The 22455-nt window shown below is 37.5% G+C and overlaps 1 protein-coding gene across 5 annotated transcripts in view; it reads right to left on the bottom strand.

The window, feature by feature from the left end:
* The window catches only part of IL33 (interleukin 33), an 86086-nt gene that overhangs the window by 20485 nt on the left and 43146 nt on the right, over positions 1 to 22455 (bottom strand). Inside the window, exons 1-8 of one of the 5 annotated variants that reach the window (XM_082471095.1) lie at positions 18776 to 18975; positions 11604 to 11655; positions 10324 to 10431; positions 4262 to 4387; positions 3565 to 3705; positions 2315 to 2422; positions 1348 to 1398; positions 360 to 457 (exon numbers count right to left, since the gene is read on the bottom strand). In XM_082471095.1, coding sequence (XP_082327221.1) covers positions 360 to 457; positions 1348 to 1398; positions 2315 to 2422; positions 3565 to 3705; positions 4262 to 4387; positions 10324 to 10420 — 621 coding nt within the window. In that variant the 5' untranslated portion in view covers positions 10421 to 10431; positions 11604 to 11655; positions 18776 to 18975. Of the gene's footprint in view, positions 1 to 359; positions 458 to 1347; positions 1399 to 2314; positions 2423 to 3564; positions 3706 to 4261; positions 4388 to 9446; positions 9522 to 10323; positions 10432 to 11603; positions 11656 to 18775; positions 18976 to 22455 lie in introns of those variants that run through there. The other 4 variants (XM_082471094.1, XM_082471098.1, XM_082471096.1 and 1 more) reach the window with 4 other exon arrangements.

Here is a 22455-nt window from a genome sequence, read left to right as displayed (position 1 = left end):
TAGAAAGGATTCGAGTCATTCTATATAGCAGTGCTTCTCAAACTTTAATGTACCTATGAATCTCCTGGAGATTTGTTAAAATGCTGATTTTGATTCAGTTGTGAGGGAGCCTGAAAGTCTACATTTCTATAAAGCTCCCAGGCAATGCTGTACTGCTGGCAGAGATCAAACTTTCAGTAGCAAGGCTACACATGCCATTTCACTCCCTTCCATGTTCCAGAAGCAAGTTATTAATCATAACTGATTTTGTTTTATGTACAATAGCACAAACAAAACTTCTTCTTCAAAGTACCCCAAACACCCAAATCTGCACAGATGAGTAGAGTCAGTCGTGACAGTTGGGTGCATATTTCTATTACCTCCACAGAATGCTCCTTACTGTTGGCATGCAGCAAGAAGTCTTTGTCTTTTGTGGGGCTCAGGTTTACCATTAACTTCCGATGATCACCACCACCATCTTGCAATTAAAAAATGCAAATTATAAAGTTAAGAATTGTAACTCATTTTAATTTAAATGAATTTAACACCCAGGAAAAGAGTCCAAGGTGTCATATAAAATAACTACTTCATTCAACAACACATCTCTTAGAAATACTTGTACCCAGATGAAACTAAAGAGTCATTGGACAGTAAGGGGTAATTCTAAGTCCCCTTAGGAGAGAGGTTAGTTTTCTTATATACTATTAGAATAATAGTAGAATTGTGACTCTAATGGGTATTTCTCTAGTTGTCAGCTTCCCTGTCTGCATAGAAAGCCACCGATGGTTGTCCCCCAATATCCAACTCCTCTTTTTGTGTAATAATAGAATGTTTCCCACCCTGCCTTCTTGTAGCTAAGTGTAGCAATATGTCTAAGTTCTGAGGAACATAAGGTGAATAGAAGTGTCAGGTGCAACTTCCAGGTTGCATCCTTAAAGGGAAATAGAACTCATATAATACATCTGTCTTCCTCTGTCCTGCTGAATGGATATTTTCATGGTGGCAAGGAATCTTGAACCATGTGGATGTTGGCAGAGCCACAAAGAGAAAAGGAGCTGGGTCTGGGCAACCTGTTGAGCAGAACTGCCATTCCAGCCCTGGTTAAAACAGAAAGTTTTGTATAACTTAAGACACTATTATTCTGAATCTCTGTTAAATGTAGCCAAACATTTATCCTAATTATTAAACTGCAAAATGGATGAGATGGAGTATATCCTTTTAGAATCTTAGATCCAAGATTTTTACCATCAGTTTGGGTTGGAGAGAACCTTCTGAGACTGCTTTCCTTTCCCATGGAGCATTTTTGGATTTGTCTTTACCCTAAATTTAAGAATTCAAGCACTAGATCTACCCAGCTTTCGAAATTACCTGTTTCACTTGAGGGGAATTGGGAATCATAGTAACGGAGTAACACCTTGTCTGAAAGAGAATGCATAAAATCCCTTTGGTGAGATACAATTTTATCAAATGGTTCAGTTTCAACATATATATAACATCGGAAAACATCCTCTTCTTTTATTGTATATCAATAAAAGCAAAACTTCTGTGGTTTTGAGAAAGGTCTTAAAAATGTATAAATATATTCTGAGGAATTCTCCAACAATGTTGGTATTAAAATATTTAAAATGTTGTTCATAGCATTGGTATATTCTTTTACTAGGGTTTATGTTTTAGTGATACTGATAAAGCTGGAAAGACCTAGTAGATAATTTAGCGATAGCAAATATATGTGGTACCTCTTTCCACATTTCACAACAGATACCACTTCTCAGTATCATCCTTCTTCCCTGATGAATCCTGAATAAGCTTTTTTTTTTTTTTAACTTATTTTATTTATTTATTTTTGGCTGCGTTGGGCTTTTGTTGCTGCACGGACTTTTCTCTAGTTGTGGCGAGCGGGGGCTACCCTTCGTTGCAGTGCACGGGCTTCTCATCGCGGTGGCCTCTGTTGTTGCGGAGCACGGGCTCTAGGCGTATGGACTTCAGTAGTTGTGGCTCGCGGGCTCTAGAGCACAGACTCAGTGGTTGTGGCACACGGGCTTAGTTGCTCCGTGGCATGTGGGATCCTCCCGGACCAGGGCTCGAACCTATGTCCCCTGCATTGGCAGGCAGATTCTTAACCACTGCGCCACCAGGGAAGCCCCCTGAATAAGCTTCTGAATCCTACTCAGTATAGTGATATTCAAGCATCCCCTGCTAATGCATTGGAGTTAGCACATAGCATGAAATCTATTTGCCATGTCTGAGTTAATCTATTGTTTATGGTTTGGTAAATTTATTTTTTTTACTTTACTAGTCATCATTATATCATTAAAGACAAAAAGAAATACTCTACCTTTCTCTTGGTCTTTTCCTAAGTCATCAACATAGATCTCATAATTTCCATCCTCGAAAACAAAAGTAATGGATTGATCATTGTATGTACTCAGGGAAGCAGAATGTTCTGTAACAAGTAAAAATCTTGTCATTAAGAATTCAAAAACCTTGTTTCCATGAAAAATATTTTAGAAATTTAAAAAAAAGCCTTCTCAATGGGTTGTGTTTGTTTCTGCAATTTGAGCTGCACTTTGTCCATCACTGTTGGATAGATGAAAGCCTCTGTCCCAAGCTTAATGTAGCTAAAAGGCTGAGGTGTGCCACCTGAATGGGATTAAAGATGCTAGCATCCTGCATGAAGGCCATGGTAGGCCATGTTAGTGTGCTTATGGGAGGGTTTAGTGGGGAGAAGGAAGCTGGAAAAGTTATAGACTTTGCCTGAGGAAACCTCTGCTTCCTGACTCCACATGATCTAGGGAACTATGGGCAAGAAGGGACTGTATTTTGATAGACATGGATAAGTGAATACCCATCTGTAAAGCATGGAGTTACTCAGAGACTTTCAACAGTCCTGGAGAATGCAGATGTGAGCCTCATTCTGTCTTCTGGCTAAATAACAGTGACACTTAAAGCAGTACTCTCAATTTTTTTTTAATATACGAGCACACATAGAAAATGATAATATTTCTACAGCATGCTGAGGTAAACTGGAGCAGATTTAGAGACTACATATATAGGTCCTGGAGGAAAAAATCATATTTTCTTTATAGTATAGAATTATGCTAAAGAAAATAATATATAAAAAATTAAGACTATTAAATATTGAATATTTGCACAAGTATGTGATATAATTTAAAACCATTTTAACAACTATTTAAAATACTTGAGTTGAAATTATATTTAAAAAATATAATAGCTCTTCCTTTTCTTTCATTGTCAAAATGTTGAAGTTTGGGGAGATAATGTGGTTTTTTTCCCCAAAGGATAATGTATTTTTCACAGGAATAATGTATATGAAATTCCAATCCATAGCAAGCATTTCAAAATAATAATGGAATGCTAACTATAGAACGCACATGCATTGTTAGAGCAACTACCCTGTACTTAGTTTGGATACCACTACATGGGCACATCAGCAACAAATGGACAGAAGTTTCTGATATATTTACATGAAATTGTAGACTTGGGGCTGCTTCCTGGAGTGGCACTTCCAAGGTCCGTGTCTTACCTCCCTCCTCACCCTCACACCACCCCTGTGACCAGTCTTACCTTTGATACTTGGAAGACCAGTTGCTGTAGTATATTTCTGGACCCTAGTTTTATCGAAGGTGAAGCTCTTCACAGACTGTCCAATGTGTTCCAGCTCCTGACAGGCAGCGAATACCAGACATTGCTCTTTGTACTTTTTAGCTGCAGGACAGGTGTAGGAATAAGATTGGACTGTCAGTCCTCACTCTGTGCAGAACCCCTCTCCCATCTCTCCTTTGAGGATTTCCAGTCGAGGCTGCTTGCTGACAATGATGACTGACCCCAGGGTTTCAGTCACCCCATGGTCTGAAGGAATCAATACCTCCTATACACTTATATCCCAATAGGGCACACCCACTGGAGTCCAGGCAAAAGAAAACTAGTCACCCATGGTATCAACACCCAAAAGGCAACCACTATTCATTTTAGTTTACTTCCTTTAAATGAAAGAAAAAAAACACTTAAAAATATTGTAAATATATTTATAATTTTGTATCCTCTATTTTCACTTAATATTATAGCATAACCATTTCTCCCATGCTATTAAAAACTCTATATGCCCTTCTGAAAATGGCTAAAAAATAGTTCATCATCCTTACTCTTTTCCAGAAGGAATTTGGATGAGGAAAAAAATTATGTATCTTGATGTGGTAAGTGAAGGCAAATAGATGCCCATCATTATGTTGAAAAATTATCAGGAAATGCAGTTTCTCCTTACCTGTTCTTGGTGAATGCCTTTTGGTGGTTTCTTTCCTAAAGTAACAGGTCTTTTTTTCTATTTTAAGGCCAGAGCGTAGCTGCATAGAGTACATGGGGCAAACTTCTTCAGCCTTCTGTTGGGATTCTGAGCAATTGAAAAAATTGTGATACCATTTCATTCCATCCATCTTTATCCTTTTACAAACCCTGAGTGTACCAGACCAAGAAAGCAACTACAGGTCCACAGTATCTTATCAGAAACCTTGGGGCCAGTTGTGTTTCAAAATTCAGAGTTTATTAGATTTTAAGATTGTCATGTAGACCATATATTGTATATAACTAGAACACTCAACAGGGACTAAGGCAGCACCTCATAATAAAAAGTTAATAATTTTATAGTGAAACAGGAAAATTTACATAAAGTGAAATAAATAAAGACCTCATGTGGTTCAGGTCAGGATTTAACTGTCAAATGAGTTCAGGTCGTATTTTGCTGTCAAACGAGATACGAAAAACTTTAGGTCTTTAGAAAAGATTTTGATTTCAAAATTGGTTTAAGGGAGTGTGGATCTACATCCAACATATAGCAATTTTTGCCTAACTGAGGGGGAGCTCTTTGATCATATGAAATCTACAATCATTTCTACTTATCTAGAATATACTTTTAATAATTTTGGAGAGATGACTATAGTCTATAAAGGTTATTGATACTAAAAATAGCCAACCCATGTTAGGGAGCTTTCTGCCTATGTTTTCTTCTAGGAGTTTTGTGGTTTCAGGTCTTACATTTAAGTCTTTAATCCATTGGGTGTTAATTTTTGTGAGTGGTGTAGATAGGAGTTATGTTTCATTCTTTTACATGTTATTATCCAGTTTTCCCAGCACCATTTATTGAAGAGACAATCTTTTCTCCATTGAGTATTTTTGACTCCCTTGTCAAATATTATTGTGTCTACAGTGGGCCAAGCACTGTGCTGATAATTCTACATACTGTTTCCTTTAACCCTTCACAAATAATATTGCAAGGTAGGTATTGTTCTCTTTGTTTTACAGATGATGATGTGAAGTTCTTAGCAGTCATGACACTTGCCCAAGGTTACAGGTCTGGTGAGAAGTTGTGACTCAAGTGTGTCTAATATCAAAGCTATGCTTCCATCTACCTCCATCTAAAAAAATGCTACACTACAACTTTAGGGAATAGCAAAATGCAAATTGAAATTAAATCAGTTGAAGTAAAAAAAATATAATCAGTTATTCAGTAATTCTTATTTCATTTATCCAAATAAAAATTAAAATCTCAAATAAAACATTAAATTTGTCACTTGGAAATCATAAAAAGCCTTTCAAAGTCAAATAGAAAAGAAAGTTATAACACTTGAGTCATAGGAACTCAATTTCCAACATTATAGTAAATGAATTATCAAGCAATTTATGCAATATAGCCAAATTTCAATTGTTGACAGTAATTCAGAAAATGAAAATAATTACTTGTGATTTGAGATCCATTCTATGATTTTTTTTTTATTCTCAAGAAGATTTGCCTTCCTAATATGCTTTTCAAAGTTAAGTGGAATAAACTTTTGTTAGTTACTGTTTTGAATTATCTATATCTTACTTCCAATTCAGATGGGCATCTACCTTTAAGTATCTTCAACGGTCTGAACAGGGCAAGGCCATTAAATCATACTCATTCACCCTGAAAATCCCTAATATTCCTTTATAATACAGATATGTCAGCTATGGTATCTCACATTTATATAGTGCAAAGATAATTTACAAAGCTGTGCCAGAGCCAACACTGAACTTGGTCTCCTGACAACTAATTTAATACAATATGTCATTAATTGCATGTTTTGTGCTGGTCTTAGCCTGTCAATAACCAATGTTGTTTTTGGACTGGCTGTTAAGGTTCTTATTATGATTGCAAGACGACCTTCAGCAATAACCATCAGGAAACTGAAGAAATCAAGGTTAATTAATTATAGGATCTGTAAATTACACTGCATATCTGGGACCCTACAGAGAAGTCACAGGTAGAGAGGGTGCACGGGCTTGGGGTTCTGCTTTTATTGGAGTTGAGGGTGGGAGCCTAGGATAGCGAATTGGTGAATTTAAAACATAAAAGCAGGAATTTAAAGTGTGGGAAAAGAAAAAAAGAAAGTAGTCCAAATGGCCAGTTATGGAAATCAGCCAAGATCTCCTTTTCTTTATCTAGTCTTGTGGCTGGCCGTGTATTTATTTGAGATAGCCATCTTTGAAGTAGATGCCTCTTTGAAGTGGATACCTCTTTGAAGTGCATGCCTCAGCAATCAAAGCTTAAGTCGGGCACTTGCATTACAAAATAGAAAAACAAAATCCAGCTGTCAGGGTTTACACTATACTGTATCACATTGTCTCTTCAGAGTTAAAAGGCATAAGATGATGCTCTAAGCATGCTCATTCCTGTATGCTTCTCATTATGTGTAGCATCCCATGAGGTATCCCATGCCAGGTATGTCTAATATTGAGAGTGGACTCTTTGGGGAGGAGAATATGGGTCTTTGGTAGTTAGAAGTGAAGGTCATAGCACTGGGGAAATATTATGGATGTAGAAGAATAGAATTGGGGGCTAAATATGTGAATGTATGGGCTAGCACCTAGTGAGACAAACACTGGGTATAATTCCTTGGGGGCTGACTGTGTTTGAAGTATTTAAAATACTTTACATTGGGAGAGTTTGGAAGAAGGTATACTTTGGTATTCGGGGCAGCTGAAACTGTGGTGTGAGGGTTGTGTTCTTGGGAGGAAAGCATGAAGCTGGCATGGCCATGGGAACTCTGTAGAAGAGAGTGTTCCACTAGGGTCAAAGAGCCAGCTCAAACTTATGAAAAGGCTGTTGCCATTTCCTATGTCTCCATCCTGCTTGATATCTGAAGGCAGTGTATTTATATGGCTTTTAAGGAAATTCTCACAAGCAATTTCTTCATAGCAACTGCATGATGAAATCCCTCAGGCATTTCTGGTGAGTAAATAGGAATGGGCTTGGAAATCTTTTTGTAGAGCCAGACCATGGCTGACAGGAACTACAGAAGGGAATCACTTCATCTTTCATTTTTTCCCCAAACACTAATTTTACCAAGGTCTCTTTGCAGTGTTTACTACCTTTGACCCATTTGTTGCATTTGACTTTGGGACCACATCCTTCTTTGAACCCTTCTTCCCTTATTGTTGTATCAGCTGTCTCCTTGGATTCTCCTTGTTTCCCTCTGATCAGTCCATCTCTGTCTCTTTGTTAGTTCTTCCTTCTCTTCCTGATCCTAAAATGTTGGTGTTCCTGAAGGTTTTGTCCTTTGCCTTTTTTTCTCACTCTAGGCTTTCTTTCTGGGCAATCTTGCTTGCTCCAATGACTTCAATCATCTTTTTATACATTGATGACTCCCCAAACTGTAACTCTACCTTTGGTCTGTCTCCTGAGCTTTATATTTGTTGCTCTTTCTCTACAGAAATTTTGATGCCACAGGGCATTTTGACTAAAGTTACCTTAAAGCATGTCTACTTCTATCTATGTAGAGCCTTCTGAATTCTGGACATCTCTACCTGAATGACCTACACATACCCCAAATGCAAATATACTCATAATAAAAAAACAACTTCTTTATCTTTTACCCCCAATATATTCCTCCAGAATTCCCTATCTTTAAAAGCAGTACCTCTATCTGCCATTATCTGCCCAATTTTTTAATCAGAAAGCTGAGAATTATCTATTTTCCCCCTCTCCATCCTTCAGTTCATTCAGTTTACCTTACTGATTTCACTTTCTGAACGTATCTGAATTTTAGTCTTTCCATTCTGTCATCTTAGGTCAGGCCCTCATCACCAGACCCCTAAGATGAATGCAGTAGACCTCTGACCAGTTTCTATTTCTACTTTTGCCTCCTTGCTCTATCTTCACTACCACCAACATGATCTTTCCAAAATAAAAATGTCCTGTTTTTCCTCATTTAGACATTTTCAGTTGGTTCCCTTCTGTCCACAGGATAAAGTGAAAGCTCCTTCACTGTAACAGAAGATCTTCTGTGGAGAGCTGCAAACTAAAGGGGGTGATCCCTACTCAGTTCTATCTCCAACTATTGCCATGTAGGGATATGGGCCCATTTGTTGCTAGATCTTCAGATTTTTCGAGAGAAACCACACATTCAGATTTTTATGCAAAATCTCCCAATTTTAAAATGTTGTCTCAATTAAAAAACAACAGTAACACTATTCAGACCAACTAAAATACTCCTGCTGGATGGATATGTCCCAGGGCTCCCGTATTGTGACCTCTGGCTAGATACATAAGGACACTGTATTTTCAGGGCAGGGAAAGGGTTGATGGATGTGGGGGAGAGGAATTAACAGAGGAGAATGACCTGACCCTGAGGAGTAGCTTCCTAGAAACAGGGAAGTAGATGAGTTCGGGGAGAGGCTTTCCTCTAGCTCATGAAGTCCCGTACCCTGTTGGCACTAGAGGTGAAATGCCCTGGTGCTGACCAGAACTCATGTGGGACCTGACTGTGTGGATACATGTAGTGGTTGGGTATTGCGTTTTATGGCTTTGTGATTGTGTAAGATCCTGCTAGCCCAGGGGAGGAGAAGGAATTAAAATGAACTTTGTTGTTTGGGGGCTCAGAGCAGTTTATTTAGAAAAATAAGATGTGACATTTCTTGCACCTTGAGTTTTGAAAAGCAGTTCATACCTGTCACACACCACACAGGTATCTGTTGAAATTTTAGCCAGGAGTGTTTAAATAATGACAATTATAGTATTAAACTGAGCCAATATTGTTGGGGGAAAAAATCTGGTAAGGAACCATAAAAATAATGCGATGAGATTTGGGATTATCTTTATCATTGTTTCTCTGAATGGTGTAAATAAGCTGTTAGGGCCACTGCACCCTGACAGGTGGAGTTACATTTTCATTTTCCATCAATGCCAGCAACTCTGGTGTATATTCCAGCCTGCTCCCTCCCTCATTCCAGTATCTACATAGAGCCCACATCTCCTAGGGTACAAAGAAAATTCATTCTTTATTAAGAGGGAATTTGGGGACACAGAGTCACTTCTAATGAGTCACTGTTCCTGCAAGGAGCATTTTGACTCAGACATAAATAAAAGAACTAACTTAGCTGTGATTTCCTGGTAATTCAGAAACCACAGTCCAATCACTGGTTTTCCTACTTACAAAAGAAGAGCATGGGTGGGCCAGAGCCTCAGGGAGACAGAAATGATATTCTTTAACACTGCTTTCTCTTCTGGCCTAAAATGTTCAGGGAAATGCAGAAGAGCACAAAGGACAAAGATATGCCAGTCCCCACTACCATTTCTCATGCTCTATTTTCTTTCTGGTCCACCAGAGCTCTGTTAATTCTTTTGTGTTACTGCTCTCAAATGAAAAACATGAGAATAAATTTGCATAATTCTTTTCTAGGATAAGTAATTTTAAGAATCAAAGATGTTAATAGTCCTTTGATCTTAAAACTAAGGCTACTACCTGACTTAGTTACCTTTCAACTTATTCCAAACCCTTTGAGTTTGCAATTGGACAGACTTGAGCATCATTTGGTCAATTCTGCTTTATTTGGGTCCTGGATTATTCAAATATCTTTGCTTGTTATTCTCTCCTTTATCAGAAGTCTCAAGTCAAGACCACAAGCTTGATATACCAAAGGTCTTAATAAATGTTTGTTGAATAAAAGTGGGTCTGTTTAAATTTTTGTTAGGAAATCTGGGAAAAAGCTTTTGGGATTTGGTGGCAGGAGGTATGGGTAGAGAAGGGGTTAATATGAAGGGCCATAATTACGTTTATCACTATTAGCAGGTTTAAGTCATCTGAGCCACTCCTGTTCTGTGATACATCAAATAAGCAAAAGTTGGCTGGATATAGTCTGTTTAAAACCAGCACTGACTGTGTTACACATTTATGACCCATCCCTTTCAATTTCAGCTCTTGTATTCTTAGTAGTTTTTGGTAAGGTAGAATGTATAAACATTGGAATAATAAAGATTTGGTAACAGATAAAAATGGTGTGTAAAACAATTAGAAAGGCTTAAATCCTTACTTCTCAACTTGGGAGATTTTACCAAGGCTTTGCCTGCTGAGCTGTGCATCTTTGCTGGGGAAATTTTGGTGGTTGAATACTTCATTTTAGGCTTCATTTTTCAGGCTTCTGTTGGATTAACATATAACATTACTTCAATTGTCTCAACTTGAAAACAAACAGAAACAACTGTGGCTAACTCAATATAAAATTGATAACATAGCCACATAGAGAAAATAATAATTTCAGTAAAATTTGAACATCGTATTCTGAATATATATCTATACTAGAAATATAGTGAGAGGAAAAAAAGAACTGTAAAGAAATCTTAAACTTTACTTTGTGGGTTTGTTGTTAGAGGAAATATTGGTATTGAAATTCTGAGATTGTTTTTGCTATACTATGGAATAAAACAAATGTATTGGTGTTAAAGGATTTTCACTGCAGGGAAAAGGAGATATAAATATAAAATAAAAGAAGAAGGGAAAATCCCTGTAGTGTTAAATTTGAATTAGCAATATCAGTGTGCCCATATCGTAGTTTCTACATACTTTCTCCACTAAAAGGAACCAGGATTCTGGATCTGGGCTGGGAAAGTAGAAGTGAACATTGAGTATCTTGTGCCATAAAGCAGTGAGTCATTAAAAAACTCGTGAGATTGTGTCAAAAGGACACAGGAGCCCCCTTGAAGGGTCTCCTGCTGGGTAAATTTGGCATAGTTTGTGCATCAAAAAAATGATGGTTTCTACCTGGGCTCTTTGGTGGGGATAATGGCAGACTCTGGGAGGGCTCACACCAAGGAGTACTTCCCAGAACTTCTGCTGCCAGTGTCCTTGTCCCCATGGTGAGCCACAGCCACCCCCCGCCTCTGCAGGAGACCCTCAACACTAGCAGTCATGTGGATGACAGGCTGTTGGTGCTCCAGCCGGGCATCAGGGCTGTGCCTCTGAGGTGGGAGAGCCAACTTCAGGACACTGGTCCACAAGAGGCCTCCCAGCTCCATGTAATATCAAATGGCGAAAATCTCCCAGATATCTCCATCTCAACGCCAAGACCCAGCTCCACTCAACGACCAGCAAGCTACAGTGCTGGACACCCTATGCCAAACAACTAGTAAGACAGGAACACAAGCCCATCCATTAGCAGAGAGGACGCCTAAAATCATAATAAGGCCACAGACACCCCAAAACACACCACCAGACGTGGACCTGCGCACCAGAAAGACAAGATCCAACCTCATCCACCAGAAAACAGGCACTAGTCCCCTACACCAGGAAGCCTACACAACCCACTGAACCAACCTTAGCCACTGGGGACAGACAGCAAAAACAATGGGAACTACGAACCTGCAGCCTGCAAAAAGGAGACCAAAAACACAGTAAGTTAAGCAAAATAAGAAGACAGAGAAACACAGAGCAGATGAAGGAGCAAGGCAAAACCCACCAGACCTAACAAATGAAGAGGAAATAGGCAGTCTACCTGAAAAAGAATTCAGAATAATGATAGTAAAGATGATCCAAAATCTTGGAAATAGAATGGCAAAAATACAAGAAATGTTTAACAAGGACCTAGAAGAACTAGAGCAAACAGTGATGAACAACACAATAAATGAAATTAAAAATTCTCTAGAAGGGATCAATAGCACAATAACTGAGGCAGAAGAACGGATGAGTGACCTGGAAGATAAAATAGTGGAAGTAACTACTGCAGAGCAGAGTAAAGAAAAAAGAATGAAAAGAATTGAGGACAGTCTCAGAGACCTCTGGGGCAACATTAAATGCACCAACATTCGAATTATAGGGGTCCCAGAAGAAGAAGAGTAAAAGAAAGGGACTGAGAAAATATTTGAAGAGATTACAGTTGAAAACTTCCCTAATATGGGAAAGGAAATAGTGAATCAAGTCCAGGAAGCACAGAGAGTCCCATACAGGTTAAATCCAAGGAGAAACACGCCAAGACACATATTAATCAAAGTATCAAGAATTAAATACAAAGAAAAACTATTAAAAGCAGCAAGGGAAAAACAACAAATAACACACAAGGCAATCCCCATTCGGTTAGCAGCTGATGTTTCAGCAGAAACTCTGCAAGCCAGAAGGGAGTGGCAGGACATATGTAAAGTGATGAAGGAGAAAAACCTGCAACCAAGGTTACTCTACTCAGCAAGGATCTCATTCAGATTTGACGGAGAAATTAAAACCTTTACAGACAAGCAAAAGCTCAGAGAATTCAGCACCACCAAACCAGCTTTACAACAAATGCTAAAGAAACTTCTCTAGGCAGGAAACACAAGAGAAGGAAAAGACCTACTAAACAAACCCAAAACAATTAAGAAAATGGAACATACATATCGGTAATTACCTTAAATGTAAAGGGATTAAATGCTCCAACCAAAAGACATAGACTGGCTGAATGGAAACAAAAGCAAGACCCATATATGTTCTGTCTACAAGAGACCCACTTCAGACCTAGGGACACATACAGACTCAAAGTGTGGGGATGGAAAAAGATATTCCATGCAAATGGAAATCAGAAGAAAGCTGGAGTAGCTATTCTCATAGCAGACATAATAGACTTTAAAATAAAAACTATTACAAGAGACAAAGAAAGACACTACATAATGACCAAGGGATCAATCCAAGAGGAAGATATAACAATTGTAAATATTTATGCACCCAACATAGCGTTTCCCTTATGTATTGAGGTGCTCCTAACAGCCATAAAAGAGGAAATCGACAGTAACACAATAAGAGTAGGGGACTTTAACACCCCACTGTCACCAATGGACAGATCATCCAAAATGAAAATCAATAAGGAAACACAAGCTTTAAATGATACATTAAACAAGATGGACTTAATTGATATTTATAAGACATTCCATCCAAAAACAACAGAATACACATTCTTCTCAAGTGCTCATGCAACATTCTCCAGGATAGATCATATATTGGGTCACAAATCAAGCCTTGGTAAATTTAAGAAAATTGAAATCATATCAAGTATCTTTTCTGACCACAATGCTATGAGACTAGATATCAATTACAGGAAAAAAATCTGTAAAAAATGCAAACACATGGAGGCTAAACAATATGTTACTAAATAACCAAGAGATCACTGAAGAAATCAAAGAGGAAATCAAAAAATACCTAGAAACAATTGACAATGAAAACACGATGACCGAAAACCTATGGGATGCAGCAACAGCAGTTCTAAGAGGGAACTTTATAGCAATATAATCCTGCCTTAAGAAACAAGAAACATCAGTCAAACAACCTAACGTTACACCTAAAGCAATTAGAGAAAGAAGAACAAAAAAAATCCCGAAGTTAGCAGAAGGAAAGCAATCATAAAGATCAGATCAGAAATAAATGAAAAAGAAATGAAGGAAACGATAGCAAAGATCAATAAAACTAAAAGCTGGTTCTTTGAGAAGATAAACAAAATTAATAAACGACTAGCCAGACTCATCAAGAAAAAAAGGGAAAAGACTCAAATCAATAGAATGGGAAATGAAAAAGGAGAAGTAACAACTGACACTGCAGAAATACAAAGGATCATGAGAGATTACTACAAGCAACTCTAGGCCAATAAAATGGACAACCTGGAAGAAATGGACAAATTCTTAGAAAGGCACAACCTGCCGAGACTGAACCAAGAAGAAATAGAAAATATGAACAGACCAATCACAAGCACTGAAGTTGAAACTGTGATTAAAAATCTTCCAACAAACAAAAGCCCAGGACCAAATGGCTTCACAGGCGAATGCTGTCAAACATTTAGAGAAGAGCTAACACCTATCCTTCTCAAACTCTTCCAAAATATAGCAGAGGGAGGAACACTCCCAAACTCATTCTACGAGGCCACCATCACCCTGATACCAAAACCAGACAAAGATGTCACAAAGAAAGAAAACTACAGGCCAATATCACTGATGAATATAGATGCAAAAATCCTCAACAAAGTACTTGCAAACAGAATCCAACAGCACATTAGAAGGATCATACACCATGATCAAGTGGGGTTTATCCCAGGAATGCAAGGATTCTTCAATATACGCAAATCAATCCATGTGATACACCATATTAGCAAATTGAAGGAGAAAAACCATATCATCGTCTCAATAGATGCAGAGAAACCTTTCAACAAAATCCAACATCCATTTATGATAAAAACCCTGCAGAAAGTAGGCATAGAGGGAACTTTCCTCAACATAATAAAGGCCATATATGACAAACCCACAGCCAACATCGTCCTCAATGGTGAAAAACTGAAACCATTTCCACTAAGATCAGGAACAAGACAAGGTTGCCCACTCTCACCACTATTATTCAACATAGTTTTGGAAGTGTTAGCCACAGCAATCAGAGAAGAAAAAGAAATAATAGGAATCCAAATCGGAAAAGAAGAAGTAAAGCTGTCACTGTTTGCAGATGACAGGATACTATACATAGAGAATCCTAAAGATACTACCAGAAAACTACTAGAGCTAATCAATGAATTTGGTAAAGTAGCAGGATACAAAATTAATGCACAGAAATCTCTTGCATTCCTATACACTAATGATGAAAAATCAGAACAAAAATTAAGGAAACACTCCCATTTACCATTGCAACAAAAAGAATAAAATATCTAGGAATAAACCTACCTAAGGAGACAAAAGACCTGTATGCAGAAATTTATAAGACACTGATGAAAGTAATTAAAGATGATACAAACAGATGGAGAGATATACCATGTTCTCGGAGTGGAAGAATTAACATTGTGAAAATGACTATACTACCCAAAGCAATCTACAGATTCACTGAAATCCCTATGAAACTACCACTGGCATTTTTCACAGAACTAGAACAAAAAATTTCACAATTTGTATGGAAACACAAAAGACTCCGAATAGCCAAAGCAATCTTGAGAAAGAAAAACGGAGCTGGAGGAATCAGGCTCCCTGACTTCAGACTATACTACAAAGCTACAGTAATCAAGACAGTATGGTACTGGTACAAAAACAGAAATATAGATCCATGGAACAGGATTGAAAGCTCAGAGACAAACCCACGCACATATGGTCACCTTATCTTTGATAAAGGAGGCAAGACTATACAGTGGAGAAAAGACAGCCTCTTCAATAAGTGGTGCTGGGAAAACTGGACAGCTACATGTAAAAGAGTGAAATTAGAACACTCTCTAACACCATACACAAAAATAAACTCAAAATGGATTAAAGACCAAAATGTAAGGTCAGACACTATCAAACTCTTAGAGGAAAACTTAGGCAGAACACTCTATGACATAAATCACAGCAAGATCCTTTTTGACCCACTTCCTAGAGAAATGGAAATAAAAACAAAAATAAACAAATGGGATCTAAAACTTAAAAACGTATGCACAGCAAAGGAAACCATAAACAAGACGAAAAGACAACCCTCAGAATGGGAGAAAATATTTACAAATGAAGCAACTGACAGAGGATCAATCTCCAAAATTTACAAGCAGCTCATGCAGATCAATATCAAAAAAAACCAAACAACCCAATCCAAAAATGGGCAGAAGACCTAAATAGACATTTCTCCAAGGAAGATATACAGATTGCCAACAAACACATGAAAGAATGCTCAACATTCTCTAATCATTAGAGAAATGCAAATCAAAACTACAATGCGATATCATCTCACACCGGTCAGAATGGCCATCATCAAAAAATCTACAAACAATAAATGCTGGAGAGGGTGTGGAGAAAAGGGAACCCTCTTGCACTGTTGGTGGGAATGTAAACTGATACAGCCACTATGGAGAATAGTATGGAGATTCCTTTAAAAACTAAAAATAGAACTACCATATGACCCAGCAATCCCACTACTGGGCATATACCCTGAGAAGACCAGAATTCAAAAAGAGTCGTGTACCACAATATTCATTGCAGCTCTATTTACAATAGCCAGGATATGGAAGGAACCTAAGTGTCCATTGACAGATGACTGGATAAAGAAGATGTGGCACATATATACAATGGAATATTACTCAGCCATAAAAAGAAACGAAATTGAGTTATTTGTAGTGAGGTGGATGGACCTAGAGTCTGTCATACAGAGTGAAGTAAGTCAGAAAGAGAAAAACAAATACCATATGCTAACACATATATATGGAATCAAAAAAAAAAAAAAAAGGTCATGAAGAACCTAGTGGCAAGACAGGAATAGAGACACAGACCTACTAGAGAATGGACTTGAGAATATGGGGAACGGGAAGGGTAAGCTGGCATGAAGTGAGAGAGTGGCATGGACATATATACACTACCAAACGTACAATAGATAGCTAGTGGGAAGCAGCCGCATAGCACAGGGAGATCAGCTCGGTGCTTTGTGACCACCTAGAGGGGTGGGATAAGGAGGGTGGGAGGGAGGGAGACGCAAGAGCGAAGAGATATGGGGACATATGTATATGTATAACTGATTCACTTTGTTATAAAGCAGAAACTAACACACCATTATAAAGCAATTATACTCCAATAAAGATGTTAAAAAAAATGATGGTAATTGACTATAAAGCATTTTATGAAAAAAGAAACCTGCAATTCCATAGCATTTCTCAAGAATGAATGAATGAGATTTATTCATTATAGAAGGTATGATAGAATTAGGAAAATCACCATTTGCAGCCCCCAATTTAATGCTTGACTCAGGCAAGGATCATCAGTGATGCTGTTCCTCGATTATCAAGCTGGGTTGTAGTACCATATTGAAAGAATATGGAGTTCTCTTATAAATTGCAGAAAACTATGTATTCTTTCAGTAGGGTACTACAAGCTGGCTTCATCATCAAGGTAAGACACTGGAGCTGTGGTTTGTGGAGGGAGCAAGACTGTTCCTCCAGTCTTAAATTCTAATATTGCCTGTAATTCTATAATAGTTAATGCTTCTTTTATTAAGCATTGCCCTCTTTTTGCTAGATTAAAAAATATTAAATCCAAATTATCCCAGGAGTGGTTACTACTTAAGTCTCTTATAAACTTCATTAGGATCAGTCTTCTAGCAGAGTAAAGGAGGAGCATTGAGTTTCTGGGTTAGAGGACTCATTGGAAGATGAACTTCATGCACCTTTATTTTTGCCCCTTGCCAAACCCCCAATATTCTGAACTTCCAAATTTTCTTGTTTAGATGGAACTAGAATCTCACACATAGCCATTCTATTTACAGCCAGTCTCATGAGCAAAATCCTTCAATGATAACATAGTTGAGATTCCCTACTCTCCCCCTGGGAATGAATGTTATCTTCCATGGGAGTGAATATTGTCCTCACAGAGAATGAGGACCTCACATCAATCCTTACCTTCTTCCTCTGATTCTCCCTCCTTTATTGATTAACAACACTTAGAAGCAGAGAACTTTAGACATCATTTACTGAGCCCCTAACTCTATAGATAAGTAAGCTAGGACTGAAAGGTTAAGTGCCTTGCCCAGGATCACAAAAGCAGAACCAGGACCAGAATCTAGTCTCCTGATTTCCATCTTTATGCCAGAGCTTCCTGATCCTGTCTCCTCTGTTCTCCCTCCAAATGTAGAAAGAAAATAATCAGAACTGGGAATTTAACTTGAAATGCTCATGCAATTGTCCAACTTCTTTTAAGTACTAAATTTCAGAATACGGTATTTAATTTGTAACCATAATGTGGGGTAGTGCAGTTAGGTAACCTTATTGTGCTAAATTTTAAATTGTACAGAAAATAGTACCCTGCACACAGTAGGCGTTCAGGTAATATTTTACTGATAACATTAAAATTGCATTGCTGGATTTGTTTGTTTGTTTTTCTCTTTTATTCAAGAATCCTTATGTCCTAGAAAAAAATTCTTCTGGAGAGACATTAAAAAAAAGTTGTATTTTCAAATAAATCTGGGAAATGTTTCAATCTATATGCCACTTCTTGGGAAATCAGAATTCATATTAGCGTAGTAAAGGTGTTGACAGTCCCTCATTGAAAAATTGTGGGTACCTTTGTTTAACTAATTATTTTCAGTAATTATTTGATCTTGTAATCTTCTCAACTCCCTCTATTAACACTCCTGTGGCTAGTTTGAGAGAACAAACTTCAAGGAACTCTACTCTAAACCAACATTAGCTTGCAGAGTTATGTAAGATAGATAAGAAACGGAAATACCACATTTAAAATGGAGTCATTGACGCAGAGAAAGACAGCTGCTTTTTAAGAATCACATGATGAGTCAAAAGCACAGTCAGGAAATATTTTCTAATCCTAGTCTAAAAAACAAAGCATTTTCTTTTAACAACCTACAAATCTTTTACTTTAAAAATATGATCACTCTTTTTATAATGTTTTCAGACTTAAAATTCAGTATTTATTCTCTTATTTTTAAATCAGAAATATTAGAGTAAATGGCAATGTAAACATTACTGGTTCTTTTGTGCTGCTTTTTCCGATAACTTATGGCAAATATTCTCGCATACTGGTTATGATACTTACCTAAGTTATAAATGTGAAGGGCTGGTCTCAAATGATGAGGTCTCCTGTTATCCACACTTGGTGGTAGTTGATGCAATTATGTTCCAGCTCTACTTATATATACACAGACTTGGATTAAGCAACATCGGATGGATGAGGCAATGCAAATAGAGCTAGTTGAATGGGTTGAATGAGTGGGAACATATTCCCACAGCCAAATCCTAAACAGAGCTTTTAGATTGTTTTAGCTGTAGCACTTTCAATGAGTTGTACTCAGCCGTTAACTATTATAAAACGTCTATGACATGGACTCTTCATAGTGTTTATTGCTCACTATAGAGCAGGTAAGGACACAACTTTATCTACCAATGAACTTATAAAGGCTTACCAAGAATCACAACACACACACAGCTGTCACTTGCAACATTGGTAATATTAGAAAAAAAAGAAAAGGGAAAAACTGGAAACAGCCAAAGAGTTAATCATTTAATTGCATTTTTCTTTTCTACAGAAAGTTAAAAACTTTTTAAGTAATTCTTTTCTTGTTATAAAAATGATGTACGTGCACCTAGAAAATGTGTAAATGACAGGAAACCATGTATACTGTAGATCCTGACATTCTTTTTTCAATGCAGATATACTATGCACATCTATTTTTTTAAAAAGTAGAATCATACTGCAAATGTTATTTTGTAAGCTGCTTTTTTCATTACACAATTAACTTACATCATAAACATTTCCACATGTCAAAATAATTTTTTTTACAGGAAGCATTACAAATAGCATTCAATCATATAAATATACCACAAGCAATCTTGTATTGATTAACTCTTTGGCTGTTTCCAGTTTTGCCCTTTTCTTTTTTTTCTAATATCACCAATGTTGCAACTGACAGCTGTGTGTGTGTGTGTGTGTTATGATTCTTGGCAAGCCTTTGTAAGGTCATTGGTAGATAAATTCATAGTAGCAAGAATGCTGGATCAAAGGGTACGTGCATCTCATATTTTGATAGATATTATCCAATTGACTTCAAAAGGTTTGTATTGATTTATAATTTTTCAGCAATTCAGGGGAGTGCCCTTTTCTCCATTGCCTTAGCAGCAATGGGGAAGTCATCACCTTTAAAATGTTTGCCTTTCAGAAGAGTGGGAAATTTCTCATGGTTTTGAATTTTGTTTCTTTAATTATTTAGCGAGATTGAACATCTTTTTAAAAAACATATTTGTTGTGTCTGTAAATTAATGATTTATATATGAACTCTTTGTAAATTAAGAAATGAAACCGTTGTTGGTGAAAATTTATCGCCAGTACCATTTATTTTTAGACTTTCTTAATTGCATTTTTTAAATTTTTGACATAAGTTTTCAAATATTATGTGGTAAAATTTAATCAACGTTTTCTTAGAACTTCTGGATTTTGTGTCCTGCTTCAAAAGACCTCGCCTTCTCCAAGATTATAAATAAATTTATTATGCCACTTTCTAAAACTTTTATTCTTTACTATTTAATACCTAAATCTTTAATCTACTATTACTTTTATTATAAAGAGTAAGTTAGGTACCATACGACCCAGCAATCCCACTACTGGGCATATACCCTGAGAAAACCATAATTCAAAGAGTCATGTACCACAATGTTCATTGCAGCTCTATTTAGAGTAGCCAGGACCTGGAAGCAACCTAAGTGTCCATCGACAGATGACTGGATAAAGAAGATGTGGCACATATATACAATGGAATATTACTCAGCCATAAAAAGAAACAAAATTGAGTTATTTGTAGTGAGGTGGATGGACCTAGAGTCTGTCATACAGAGTGAAGTAAGTAAGAAAGAGAAAAACAAATACCATATGCTAACACATAAATATGGAATCTAAAAAAAAAAAAAGTTCTGATGAACCTAGGGGCAGGACATGAATAAAGACACAGATGTAGAGAATGGACTTGAGGGCACAGGGAGGGGGAAAGGTAAGCTGGGATGAAGAGAGTGGAATGGACATATATACACTACCAAATGTAAAATAGATATCTAGTGGGAAGCAGCCGCATAGCACAGGGAGATCAACTTGGTGCTTTGTGACCACCTAGAAGGGTGGGATAGGAAGGGTAGGAGGGAGACACAAGAGGGAGGAGATATGAGGATATATGTATATGTATAGCTGATTGTTATAAAGCAGAAACTAACACACCATTGTAAAGCAATTATACTCCAATAAAGATGTTAAAAAAAAAAAAAAAAAGAGTAAGTTGGGGATTTTTTCCCCCCAAATGCTTATCCCAAACACACGTGTAATCCAATTTAGATAAGGTGAAGTTTCATGTTATGTGGGGCATAGCATGCAGAGATGAGAATGTAACAGTAAAGAGTTTGAATTTTATTCTATAGCCAACAGGAATCTTTTGAAAGTTTTTTAAGCAGTTGAGAAATATCAAAGATGTGTTTTATGAATGTAATTTTATGGCTGTGTGAAGGACTAGAAGGAAGGAAAGAAGGCCATTTAGGAGGCCAATTAAATTACCCAGGCAAAAAGCAGTGAGGGCAGAGCTAGCACAATGTTAGTGAGACTAGTAAGGAGAGGATGTAGGTGATGAGTGCTGTAGGCATTTCATAAGAGTCCTTGAATGTTAGAGTGAGAAAGGGCTCCAGAGATCCCTGGTCCTAGCTCCACTAAGTCTCACAGCCCCTTAGTGGCTGAGTCAGTATTAGAATCCAATTTCATTCCCAGTTAGGGTTGTGTCCACCACAGAACCTCCATAATTCTTTTTGGATGTGGGTATATCAGTTCTGGACTGGGGAAGGGGAGGTAAAGGGAAGTGAAAGTGGTACCAGTGGTTCAGGGTAGGAAACTCAGGTGGGGAGTTCATTGGCAGGAACAGGTAATGAGTGTAATGTGGGGCAAATGGTATCTCAAACTTGAGGAACAATTAAATGGAAATTTCAGCAGGGAGCTGGAACTGGGTTGTGGGTGGGAGAGGTCAGACTAAGCCATGTAGATTTGTTCATTTGTGAAAGCATAGGGGTTGATGGCGTGGGAGCAAATGAGTTGGTCTCAGCTGAGTGTGGAGCAGGAGGAGAAAGCTGTGTCTAGACGGAACTATGGAGAATCTTAAATTTAAGGGGTAAGAGAAGAAAAGGAGTTAACAAAGAAGATCAGAAAGAGAAGCAGAAAAAAAGATGTCATATATGAAGGCTAAGAAAGAAGATCCTGGAACTTCCCTGGTGGTCCAGTGGTTAAGACTTTGCTTTCCAATGCAGGAGGTGTGGGTTCGATCCCTGGTCAGGGAGCTAAGATCCCACATGCCTTGTGGCCAAAAAGAAAAAAAAACAAAACATAAAACAGAAGCAATATTGTAACAAATTCAATAAAGAATTTAAAAACGGTCCACATCAAAAAACATCTTAAAAAAAAAGAAAGAAAGAAGATCCTCTCAAAAAGGAACATTTGATGACGAGCACTGCAGAGACCTAACAGGAGATTAGAGACCTTGGAGAGAGTCCTTTAATTAATTTTTTAAAAAAATTTTAAAAACTTTCTGAAAAAAATAATGGCGGTCAGGATGAGGCTTTGTGAGTGAGCTGTGAAAGAGGACTAAAGAATCATTAAAACAGGCACTGAAGTCACTGAGGGTGATGACAGAGAGGCAACATCAAACAGAAAAGGATGTTGGGGTCCCAGGTAACCAGAATGGAAAGAAATTAACA

The sequence above is a fragment of the Balaenoptera physalus genome (genome assembly GCF_965194825.1).
Source record: "Balaenoptera physalus genome assembly, chromosome: 7".
NCBI classification, from domain to species: Eukaryota; Metazoa; Chordata; class Mammalia; order Artiodactyla; family Balaenopteridae; genus Balaenoptera; species Balaenoptera physalus.
Note: the sequence above shows the minus strand (reverse complement) of the source record. Positions and strands in the feature narration are given on the sequence as shown.